Consider the following 12617-nt stretch of genomic DNA (forward strand, 5'->3'; position numbering starts at 1 on the left):
CTCTGTACCCCAGAGTAGTGCCCTGAACCCCACTGTGATGCTCTGTACCCAGAGTGGTGCCCTGAGCCCCACTGTGATGCTTTCCCCTCGTACTTTTCGGGTATCAACACTCAAGACAGCGTGCAGGGGTTTCTTTGTTTGTGTTCCAATCATACTTTTTGTCTTTTCCCAAACGATTTAGGATGACAGCAGCAACCATCATCAAGCCGGCGCTCCGGACGAGCGAGCAGCAGCGGCGGGACAGCCCCGAGCCGCTGTTTGGAGCTGCCGCGGTGTTTGTCAGGCTGGGCTCGGGGCGCTCCGGCGATGGAGCGGCCCCTCCGCTCTGCCCGCCCGGCTCTGCCCGCGGCCCCTCCGCTCCGCCCGCCGGGGCTCTGCCCGCGGCCCCTCCGCTCCGCCCGCCGGGGCTCTGCCCGCGGCCCCTCCGCTCCGCCCGCCCGGCTCTGCCCGAGGTCCCTCCGCTCTGCCGGCCCCGCCGCCGGCCCCTGTGCGGACGTGGCGCAGCCGGGCAGGGCGCGCTGCCAAAGGCCGGGTCGGGGGCGGAGCGGGCCGGGGCGGAGCGGTGGCGGGCGGCGGAGCGGAGCGGGGTGCGAGCCGGGCCGGCGGGGCATGGCGGGCGGCGGGGCACTGAGGGCGCTGCCCGCGCTGCTGCTGCTGCTGCTGGCGGCGGGCGCGCTGGGCAAGCCCACGGCGCGGCAGGAGCGGGCCCGGGCCGGAGCCGCGCAGCATGACGACCGGCCCGGCTTCCAGTACGACCACGAGGCCTTCCTGGGCAAGGAGGAGGCGCGGAGCTTCGACCAGCTCAGCCCGGAGGAGAGCCGGGAGCGCCTGGGGTGAGCGCCCGGCCCGGGCGGGAGACGTGGCAGGGGGAGGGCCCGAGCTGGGCCCGGGGCGGAGGAGGCGGCCTGGGGCTGCCTGAGTGTCCGAGGGGACAGCGGGGCTGGGCACCCCAGAGCGGTGCCCTGAACCGCAGTGTAGGACCCTCCAGAGTGGTGCCCTGAACCCCACTGTGATGCTCTGTACTCCAGAGTGATGCCCTGAACCCCACTGTGATGCTCTGTACCCCAGAGTGGGACCCTGTACCCCACTGTGATTCTCTGAACCCCAGAGTGATGCCCTGAACCCCAGTGTGATGGTCTTTACCCCACTGTGGGACCCTGTTTTCCAGAGTAGTGCCCTGAGCCCCAGAGTGATGCTCTGTACCCCAGAGTGGTGCCCTGAACCCCACTGTGATGCTCTGTACCCCAGAGTGGGACCCTGTACCCCACTGTGATTCTCTGTACCCCAGAGTGGTGCCCTGAACCCCACTGTGATGCTCTGTACCCCAAAGTGGGACCCTGTACCCCAGAGTGGCTGCAGGTTGAACCTCTGGGTTGTGACTTCTCTCCCACCCCGCTGGTTCTGCAAAGGAGCAGCCAGCAGTCCATGGCTTTGGTGTTCCTCCCTGCTGCCTTTCCTAGCCCCACAGGAATAAAGCTCTCAGAGGAGCTGCTGTGCTGGACCTGCTACTGGAGGCTTTGCTGCTGCTGCTCCCTGCCCCTGGGACACCTGCCCACACCACAGCAGTGTTAATCGAGTTTAAACCATTCCTTCTCTACAGCCACGCTTACAAGTGCACTTCAAGCATCTTCCCACTTGTGCCTTCTTTGCTCACAGTGTTTCAGCTGCTGTTACTTCCATGCAAAGGGCAGGGACCATGCCTTACTTTACTGCTTCTCCCTCCTTTACACCTACAGGAAGCCAGATCACTAAGAGAACTAAATTTAATAGGAGTTAAAGAAAGATCCTTTAATGTAGTTACCACAAAGAAGATTGCTTAAAATACCCTGCATGCTCTCACTTAGATCCCCCCTGCTTTCTCTTCCACAGGGAGTTGCACTTGCTAATTTTCTGTCTAGTCCTACCATAAGCAGTAGCACTGCAATCTCACTCTTGATCCTTCCCAAAGCTGTCACTGCTATTTACATGTCTCACAGTGAGTAAACAGATGAAGTGATTACCAGAACTGATTGACTCCATCCTCATTGTTTCAGGAAGGAGCAAAAGAAACCATGCTCTCAGCATACATGGCCATGACCTCTAGGTCACCTTCTCATCCCTTGTGTCACCAAAATGGACGTGCCCTCCTAATATTGGTCTGCACTTACTGGTACAGATAATTCAGTCAGGGATATGATTTAACAATACAGGTGTTTTTAAACAATTTTTACAAATTGTAAAGCAAGGGAAGAAGTTTTAACTTCCACTGATCTCACTGATAGCCCTTTGGAGGGGTGACACAGGCACGGTAAAGTACAGCCACAGTCAATAATTACCTTTTAAATGGAGGTGGCTGAAGTGGCCCTCTGAGGACACGTTGAGGGTGAGCACTGTGCATCTCAGCATCAGGGATGTGGCTCCTGGGGGACTTTTGGGAAAGTTTCATAACTTCCAGCATTCCCCAACCGTGGTATCATTTGTGAATTTTGGATAGCAGCACACTGGGAGGTAAAGAGAGGATTAAAAAAACATCTTGTGGTTTAATAGTCACATGCTTAACCCCTTCTCCCCATTTTTGTTATGGGCAACTTCTGTAGTAGGTTACAAACAGAGTCGCTTCTCAGCAAGTGACTGCTCTTAGGAAGAAGGCAGATTTAATTAAAAGCTATTTTTAAATGATTTCTGGGAGAAAATAGAAATATACAGTCTGCTGCTCTAGCCAGAGTGCATGCTGCTGTATTTATAAAGCATTTTACCCTGCTTAGGAAATGTGGCAGCACATTGGTCATCCCAATAATAACAGTAAAAAGTGAAGTCCACACAACAGCTTCTTACCTGTGCCTTTGGGAGCCTGTAGACTTGTTTTATTATCCCCAAGACTGTTTTATTGTCCCCAGCTTCAGCTGAGAAGTGGGGTGGAATAGTGCACATGGATGCAATGGACCTATAAAAACAGGTGAAAAGGAGAAGACATGAAACATTTTCTGGTACACAGAAAATGTGTACCTGACTTCTTTCATGTTACACATTGCCAAGAGCTACCAGCATAATCATTTAATACCTTAACAGTAGAAAGAAATACCAGTTAAACAAATGAAATTAAATCATTGTGGGGAAAATCTGGTGACAAATAGAGTCCATCATGCAGGGAAAGGGACCACTGGCAACTGATGAATACAGAAGAGAAAGATTTTCTAGTCAGTTCATCCACACTTCACTAATTCAGAAAGGAAATTCAGCAGCCCCTTTTTTGCCCCATAACTCAAACAACATGTTCATAAAATCAGCCTGATACTATCAGACTCACACAAGATTGCTGCTGATATTTCAGCGACTGCTTTTGTAACAAAGGCTTGGACAGACATTGCTTCACTACTTGGGCAGTCCCAATTGGCCAAATGTGGTTTCTTTGTGGAGAACCAAGATGTGGAATTGAAAAGAATGTTTAGAAGTGCAGATCTTTTTCCCTGAGGTTGAGAGAGCTCACCTGTGTCAAGTCAGGATTTAGACAAGTCAGCTTCTGCTCTTCCCCCTGCATTCCAATGGCATGGCATGAGCTGGCCACTGGCTGAGGCACAGATGAGGCACTGCAGACAGGCTGCCCCTGCACCTCATGGGCAGGGTGGAGGGTGCTGATGTGCCCAAAGCCAGCCTGGATGTGCCAGACAGCCAAGGTGCATGTGCTCAATTCCAAGAGCAGGCACAGAAGGCAGTTTTACAAGCTCAGCCCCAAAATGGTGGAGTTCATCAATTGCAGAGAGATTAATTGCAGAGAGATTAGTTGCAGAGAACATAAATGGTATAGAGAGCATTGTCCTTTTTTTTTTTTTTTTGAACTGCAGCTGTGTGCAGAATGTTTCACTCCTGCTGATTCCAACAGTGCTGGCAGCTTTACACTGGACAGAGGTTTATAGCCCAGCTGCCAGCAATGGATGGAGACCTGCTGCAGAACTGATACTGCTTTAGTGAGTAACAGGCATTCCTGGCAACACCAGCAGTACTGGTTTGCACTGGGAATCAAAGAAAAGAAACAAGTGGAGGGACAGGCATGGAAGGGGAGACTGTACCTGGTGTACATCCCCAGCATTACACACTCATATACTCACTTTACCCTGATGTCAGCCTGCTGGAAAGCCAAAGGAGAAACTGGAGGTGTCCACCAAATCCTGGATTTTTGCCCTGGTTGCTTCCAGCAAGTTTGAGTTCAGGCTTTGTCCTGAAGTGAAGTTGGTGTCTGTCATGGACATATTTTCTGAAAAATCCCTTTGCTAGGATTTTTCCTGCTGAGAAGCCTCAGAGGAAAAGGAAAACAATGATTATCTGCTGCTGTGGAATGCAAGAGGTGCATCTTTGATTGGTCCATGTGAGTTGTTTCTATTTGATGACCAATTGCAGGTCCACCATTCTTTTCCTTGTTAGCCTTCGAATGAAATCCTTTCTTCTATTCTTTTAGTATAGTTTTAATATATCATTTTCTTTTAATATATCATAAAACAGATCATTTTCTTTTTAATATATCATAAAATAATAAATCAGCCTTCTGAAATATGGAGTCAAATTTCTCATCTCTTCCCTCATCCTGGGACTTCTGTGAACACCACCACAGGTGTCTCCTGCTCTGAGCCAGCACAGCTACTCCCTGCAGGCAGTGAAGAACAGATGCCCCTAAGACAGGAGGCACAACCTAAGAAAAAGAAAGCCAGGTATTCTCTGCTCACTAATTTTGGTTGTGCAAGTTTCCTTTGAGTTATTCATAGCAATGCTGAATAACATCACATTCCTTTAGATGATGTGTAAAATGCAGGAAAGCCTTAACCAGTAGGACAGCTTTAGGAGTTTGGGGCACTGTTTTTGTGGAAAATCAGGGCCAGATAAAGATTACTAAAATTGGCCTGACATGCAGTTGGGTTTTAAAGATGCTGATCTCTTTTTACAGGAAGATTGTGGATAGAATAGATGATGACAAAGATGGCTATATCACAACAGAGGAATTAAAAACCTGGATTAAACGAGTGCAGAAACGCTACATCTATGAAAATGTGGCCAAAGTTTGGAAAGACTATGATCTAAACAAGGATGATAAAATTGCCTGGGAAGAATACAAACAAGCCACATATGGTTATTATCTAGGTAAGAGAACAGATTGTATGATCAAGGATTTTTGAGATTATAAAATATGATTTCTTGCCTTGCAGACAACTGGAGGTTGTTGTCACATTTAGGACTCTTGAAGCTCACATTAAATTTTATGGATGCTCAGAGGTCAAAAGCACTTTTTATTTATTTATTGCAGCCCTTTGCACATGGGTCACCAGCACAGAGAAGGTTTTGGAGCGGTATCATTAAATATACTGACACAGCTGAATTAAAGTCTCCTCCAGTTAGAAATATATTATTTTTTAGCATTGAAAAAGGTACTTTAATTAAAAAATAATATATTGTCTAATTAACTGTATTTGTGAATTTAGTCTCTAAAATCCGAAGTCTAGATGTTAAAAATGTAGCCTGTGTCTAAGCTACAGCAAAGTTATTGATTAAAATCATTCTTGCAGAACAACATGCTTCAGACTGTGATCAACAGCAAATGAAAATCCTTAACAAATCAGGCAAAATAAACATTTATTAAAAAATATACCTGAATTCCCCCCACCCCCCTCCACGTTCCCTTTGCTTTTATAAGTTAATGAAGGAAGAGGAGGAGAAGAGATCACTTAAGCTAAAGGGCAATACTGACAGAGCAACAAATCAGTATTAATTGACCATTTATACTTACTGGAAATGAGAAAACAATATTTACCTACCACAGAGGCAGTTTCTAGAGCAAGCTTCATGTAGCAGTAATAATTCCAAAGTCTACCTTACATTTAAATGGAGTTTGTTACATTTGTGAAAGGAAATATTTGACACACAGTCCCTGCAGAATTATCCCTGGAACCCTTCTCAGCCCTTTGTCTTTGCTCCCTCTAAGCCCCAAGATTTGGAGAGCAGCATTGTGGGCTTGTGTTAATGAATACTTAAAATTCCCATCTGTAATTCCTGACCCAGTCTTTTTCGCCTGTGTTTGTCTCCCAACATGTGAATTGTAAAATTGTTCTGAGTATTTTTCATTTTTAAAGTCAGTTTAATGATCCTATTTTAAAAATTATATCAAATACCATTCCTTTTATGCCAGTGAACACTCTGAGAAAATGCCATTGTTTTAAACTGAAAATAATTGTTAGGTTCCCTGTAGCAGAGGCATAGCACTGAGATAATTTCAGTCAGTCTGCCACCTTCTGAAACCACATTTCCTTGGTTTGCTCTTCTTGAAACTGAAAAGTATGTGCATCATACTGATTCCTAAAGCTGAAGAAAACTTCTGTGAATGAAGTCTACCCCAAATATTGCCACAGTCGTACCTGTAAAGGCAGATAAAAAAAAAAAATCTGTGAGGGAATACTGCAAAATCCATTATTCTGGATTGTAACAGAAGGCTTGCTCAGAAATCTACCTCCTACTACTGTCACCTTTAAAAATCAAACAAGTATTTGACCCCTGAATTTAAAACCTTATGGGGAAGACAATTTCCATTAGAACAACAGCTATTCTGGCAATAAACCTTTTTATTTCTAGATTCAAGCAGCTTTGTTTTGCTAGTATGTTTTAAAGGAAAAGACCTCTGAGATCATCTTGATTTGTCTGCAGAAAATCCGGAAGAATTCCAAGATGCAACCGATCAGCACAGTTTTAAGAAAATGCTGCCCAGAGATGAAAGACGATTCAAAAGTGCAGATCTGGATGGAGACTTGGCTGCCACTCGTGAGGAGTTCACTGCTTTCCTGCACCCAGAGGAGTTTGAGCACATGAAAAACATTGTTGTCTTAGTAAGCAAAGCAAAATCTATGCCACTGTTTCCACTTTTATGGGTGAACTTTGAAGGCTTCTCTCACCTTTCCAGGCAGGGTTTAGGAAGAGACACACACATAATAGCTAAGTGGGGAGCAGAAAGGGGTGCCTTTCATGGTACTCACTTGGTTTGGAGTTTGCACTGTCTAAGTGCACTTAGACAGCTCCTAAATGGAATCAAGAAACAATCTTGGGGCACAGACTTAAACCAAAATAAAAGGAGGGTGTGCTGACATGCAGCAGCTGAGTGTTTCGTGCAAGCTGGTATCTGCCCCTAACATAAGCAGTTCATTCATACAGGGAATTTTTTCAATATGAAAGGATATTTTTATATTCATTGTGTAAAACAACAGTCCCACTGGATTCAGTGAGACTACATTCACTTGTGTACAGGGGCAGGTCAAGGCCTCAGAACATTAAATTATCAAAGGCAGGTAATCAGAGCTCTCAGTTTTTTCTTGATGACTTTCATGCAAAAATTGTTTTCCAGGAAACCTTAGAAGACATAGACAAAAATGAGGATGGTTTTGTGGATCAAGATGAGTACATTGGTAAGTGTTGTTACTTGTTTCTTATATAATCTCCAGTCCATTTTTTCCATCTTGTCTCAAATTAGCAGCAGCATTAACAACCCAGAGCGAACAGTTCAACTATTTTATACCAACCATCCAACACAGGAAGTTTAATTTCATTTTAGGTAGACAGCAGCATGACCAGGAAGAATTCCTCATGCTTCACAACACAAAATTCTCCTCTTGTTCTTATTTAACTCAGCTAAGAGTTATACGAGAACAAAAGAAGAGAACCTGGAATAATACTTTTCATTACAGGGATAATCTTTGTATATTGCACCATGTTAACTGCTGTTTGAAGGCATTGTTTAAAAATGCAGGAGGATCAGAAAATGAATTAGTCTTTTCCCAAATAAATGGTTTTGGATGGTTCTCAAATATCCAAAACACCTGGGAATCAACCATTGCAAAAAGGGAAAGTTCACCTTGTTCCTACTAGGTTTTTTTTTCCTAGCTTAATTAGTAAGTAAAGCCCATACTTCTGTACTGATGATACCATTCTATTTTGATGAGTTTTAAATCCAAAAAGTAGCACTAAGAAGGCATTAGTGCAAAGTTGGATGAAGCTTTCTGTTTCTAGTGGTGCTATAAAGATCACTTCACATAGAATCAGGAACAATATACACACACTAATTAATGGCAGGGGGTTCTGTTCCTTGTAAATTATATTTAGCCCAGAAAGTGAATGCTATTCATCTATGACTGAAATAACAGAGCAGCATAATTTCCACAGTAATTTCAGTTCATTCAGTGACATTACCTACATATAATTATAAGGTAATTGTCAACATTTGTTACCATGTGAATGCTGGTTTTTCTTGTCTTCTATAGATAGGAACATAGAATGTTCTAGTCACGATCACCCCACATTGGCAAGGATGATAAAAATCAAATTGACAGGACATGTCAGTTGCTTCAAATAAACAATATAATTTGCACTTTAAAAAATGAAAAAAGAAAGTGAATGTGTTGTCTGAAGTTTTCTTCCTGAGTTGAGAAAACTATGCTTAAAATATTCCTACTTTCCTTTTTCAGAAGTAATTTTTTTAAATTTTGATGAAGTTGGGATTAAGAACAGTAAACTAAATCTCTTCTTTGCTAGTTTATAAGGAGCAACAAAAGAAGTCCAAAAATTTCAGTCTCTAGACGGAGTATTTGCTGGGGAGATTTGTTGAACCTTATAGAATGATCCCACCCTCCTTTCCCTTCTTTGCTCCCATTTTGTCTTTTGCAAAATTTGGTTTAGATTTACACAAGCAGCGGAACAAAATACCTATAAAGATGTTGAGCAGAGAGAACTAAATTCTCACTGTGCATGGGCAGGTAACAGAGTATTTCAGGGACACTGGGGACAGTGACAAGGGAGAGCCTCAGCCCAGTGTACACACTCCCACTGCAGGGTCAGGGGATGTTATTCCTGCCTTGGAATTCAGCATTTGTGTTTCCCACAGATACCAGCCAGCCTCTGACCCTCACACCATCCATGAGGGTCCTTGAAAACCAAATCCAAAAGGCACTGGAGAGGAGAGGAGAAGGCTTTAATTCTAAATAGAGAAGTGGAAGGCTTGAGGAGTAAGATGAGTAAGAAAGGATTGGCCACAGTGACCAGAAGGATGATGTAGACACACCACTCCTGATTTGGAAAGCCCTGTGATGTAAAGAACATTGGTTTTAATAATCACTGCTGCTCTGCTGTGTTTATGCAGAGCATAAACTGTGGTGTGGTCCTACCAAAGCTCCCAAAATGTAGCACAGGAGTAATGTGCAGAGCAGCTGGGGTGTGTAACCTCTGCATCCTGTCACAAACACTGCTCCCTCCCCAGGTCCCAGTCTGTGACAAGTGCACTGTGCCTGTGGCTCCTCACACAGTGCACCATGACTCCTGACTACTCCAGCTCTTTCCTGGAAGAGTGGCATCTGCTGAAATGTGCTGCAGCACTGCATGGTTAAAAGAGAACTGATCTCCTAAGCTGAATGTCTCTCACACAAGACTTCTCTAAAAGCAGTACAAATGCATGCAGGTTCCATTTAGCAATTTTTGTTTGCCTAAATCCCCCCTGTGCCTTTTTTTCCTGTAATCGCTCTGCTGGCTGGAGTCTGATCTTATCCACAAAGACATTTGCTGGCAGGGACAAGATAAAATGGCTGAGTTCCTTTCTCCCCATGTGACCAAGCCTAGCACTAAAGCTTAAGACTGCTGTTCATCCATAGATCCTTAGAGGATTTTGTTCATTCTGAAATTCAGATGATGGCCTTTGAACATGTTAGCCCCACCAGAAGTGCACAGGTATGCTACAGGGTGCTGTGAGAATGGGCAGGATCACCAGCAGTGAAGAAACAGGTCTGAGAAGATACAGCTACTCTATCTACACCTCACATTTCCTTTTCTGTACTGAGACACTGTGCAAAGAATGAAAAGTTCAGTCCCCTCTGAGGAACACTGTGAAAATATCTTTATTTTGTGCTTAATTTGCAAAGTAAATAGGACTCAAGTAAGACCCTTATTTCCTCTTCAGCTGATATGTTTGCAAATGAAGAGGGTGGACCAGAGCCCGACTGGGTGATTACAGAGCGTGAGCAGTTTTCAGATTTTCGTGATCTCAACAAGGATGGAAAGATGGACAAAGATGAGATCCAGCACTGGATCCTCCCCCAGGACTATGACCATGCACTAGCTGAAGCCAGGCACTTAGTCTATGAATCTGATGTAGACAAGGTATGTGGTGCTCCAGTGTTGTTTTTAAAGAAGTTATATAGGGTCTTGTGGGGTTTTTTTAAAATACCAGCTTGCAAGAATTTATTCCTAATAACTTTTCTTTAGAGGCTAGACTTGCTAATGGATTAAAGAGGCTAGACTTTTCTTTAGAGGCTAGACTTGCTAGTGGATTAATGTTTCCATGCCAATTTCAGTTGGTGGTATTAGAATTACAAAGTGTTACAATGCAGTTTATCAGCTCTAGAAGGTCCCCTGGCTTTCATTAGGTGAGATGAGAAACTATCACTGTTTTAACACAGCAAAAAATACTCCTTTTCCTTTAAGAGTGGTCACTACTTTTGTATGTTAATATAGACTAAAAGAGGAAAATAAAGTTACATTTAGATACCCCTTGTACTCAAATTAGGGGTAGCAAAACCACTCTCAGTTCTATATTCAAGCACCTTTCACTTAAACACTGGCTCTGATGAGGGACAGTATATGAGTATATGAGGAACCTGAAAGCCAAAATGCTCTGAACACAGAAACTGCTAACATAAGCAACCACTTTCCACAAAGTGCACCCGAGGATTTTTGTTTTTACAGTCAGGAAGATGAACCAAACCACAAAACTGTGCACCAGATAATCCACTGCTAACCCACTGTTCCTACTGCTTGGCTTTACAAAGAACTTTCAGTTAGCAGTTTCACCTACCTGAAGCCTGTTGGACTTCTGTCTTCCACTGAGGCCCAAATTTCACTCACTGTGACAGCTACAAATGAGTGCTGAAGCTGCAGTCTGCTGCTATGAAGATCTGACTGTTTCCCAGGACTCCTGCAAGTCTGTGCTGGTGTGTCTTAGACTTAGTTCTGAAAATATTCTTACAGAGGTTTGTTTTTTTTTTTCTCTTCTACCAGGATCAAAAACTAACAAAAGAAGAAATTCTAGACAACTGGAACATGTTTGTTGGAAGTCAAGCTACTAATTATGGGGAGGACCTCACGAGGAACCATGATGAGCTATGATACAGTGTGTCACACATCTTTTCTCCACCTTACTGAAATCTCCGTGACCATCCCCTCCTGGAGGGAAGATGGGCAAGGGACACTCGCAACTGAATGACTTGCATTAATATTATTTTTAACATGCCAGCTTATTACCTCAGAAACCACATAGAAATAGCTTTTCTACTCCTTTCACATGGTGAATACAATCTTTAGTTACTAGAGTTTTATTTTTGAAAAAATTAAGAAGGTAACTTTTCTGAATAGGTTAGAGCCTGGCATGGAAAAGGCACTTCTAAAAACATTGCAAAGATCTTTAATAGCCAAGTATTTTCTTCAAATACCCATTTTACCATAGTGAAAGGCACCTAGGATTAGAACCCTAATGTTTAATCAGACTTAAGTTATTTAGTTGTCTTTTCTAATAGCATGTAACAGCTTCGAGGTGACCCTTTGAGCCTCCTGCCCAGAGAAGAGTTTTATACCAGCTTTATCTCCACACAGTTGCTGTGTTGGGTCAGTGCTGCTGCAGGAGTGTCCAGCAGCCCCCTGGCTCCTGCTCCAATGTGCAAATGCACAGGTCCCTTGTCCCTGACCCTGGCATTCCCAGGCAGGCATGCAGAGTCCAGCCTGGCAGCAGCTCCTTCCACACCAGGGTAATGTACAACTGTTTGTGGGCCCTTGGCCTTGCTGCTTCCTGGCAGGAGTTGTGCCACATGGAGCATAATTTATCTCCTGCTTTTCACACTTCACCCAGCCCTACTCTTGTTCACGCAGTGTGAATGGCAGCAGCTCTGTGATGGAGAAGGAATGAGACATATCACCCCTCTGGGCCTTCTGTCTCCTCTGCCACTAAGAGGACAGATCCTTGTGGCTGAACTTCTGGGTTTGTGTGTATATATACCTGTAACTCTAAAGACAGCTCTCCTTCCAAAAAAGGGGGAAGCTTTCCACATAGGTGCTTTATTTTTTACTGTATAATGTGAGTTGTTACATGTATATTTTTATATAGCAAATTTCTCTAAGATTGGTTGTTTTTAACTGTACTGGTTTGAAGAGAAGCACAATAAAACCAATACTTCTTTTTGATACTGTGAAGGTGCAATAACACTAACACAGATTAGCAGAGAGATGATGTGAAAACACAAACCAAGCCTCTAAAGCCAGTAGTTCCCAAAGCACTGGGATGGTCATTTCCAAAAGCACCTGAACATACAACCCCAACTATTCTTTGTCACCTCATTAAATAAAAAGGAAAGCCAAAAAGAAGTGCATTATACAGAGTAGCTGGAACTAGAATTTGTTCTGGACACTAGTACTGGGAGATCAGGACTCCCCAGCAGCGTTCTCTGGGAGGTTCCTGGAAGGTTTGGTGTAAAACATCACACCCTGGTCCCAGAACCATCCAGAGGGGAGCTTTGAGACTCCCAGGCTCTGAGACACTTCAGCGGTTCAACACATTTGTAAAAATCATCAGGAGG

At 44.1% G+C, this 12617-nt stretch overlaps 1 protein-coding gene across 1 annotated transcript; it reads left to right on the plus strand.

The window, feature by feature from the left end:
• The first annotated feature begins 471 nt into the window (after nt 1-471).
• RCN1 (reticulocalbin 1) lies at nt 472-12225 on the plus strand. The gene is made up of 6 exons (XM_054635267.2): nt 472-833; nt 4916-5109; nt 6664-6842; nt 7355-7415; nt 9953-10152; nt 11050-12225. The coding sequence occupies exons 1-6, from the start codon at nt 610-612 to the stop codon at nt 11155-11157; spliced, it is 966 nt and encodes a 321-aa protein (XP_054491242.2). The 5' UTR covers nt 472-609; the 3' UTR covers nt 11158-12225.
• Nucleotides 12226-12617: the final 392 nt, after the last annotated feature.

This window comes from Agelaius phoeniceus, chromosome 6, assembly GCF_051311805.1.
Source record: "Agelaius phoeniceus isolate bAgePho1 chromosome 6, bAgePho1.hap1, whole genome shotgun sequence".
NCBI classification, from domain to species: Eukaryota; Metazoa; Chordata; class Aves; order Passeriformes; family Icteridae; genus Agelaius; species Agelaius phoeniceus.

Coding starts and splice junctions, on each gene's coding strand:
- RCN1 (XM_054635267.2), top strand. CDS start 610: ATGGCGGGCGGCGGGGCACTGAGGGCGCTGCCCGCGCTGCTGCTGCTG. Junction 5,110..6,663: donor CACATATGGTTATTATCTAG/GTAAGAGAACAG, acceptor ATTTGTCTGCAG/AAAATCCGGAAGAATTCCAA. Junction 7,416..9,952: donor GGATCAAGATGAGTACATTG/GTAAGTGTTGTT, acceptor TTTCCTCTTCAG/CTGATATGTTTGCAAATGAA.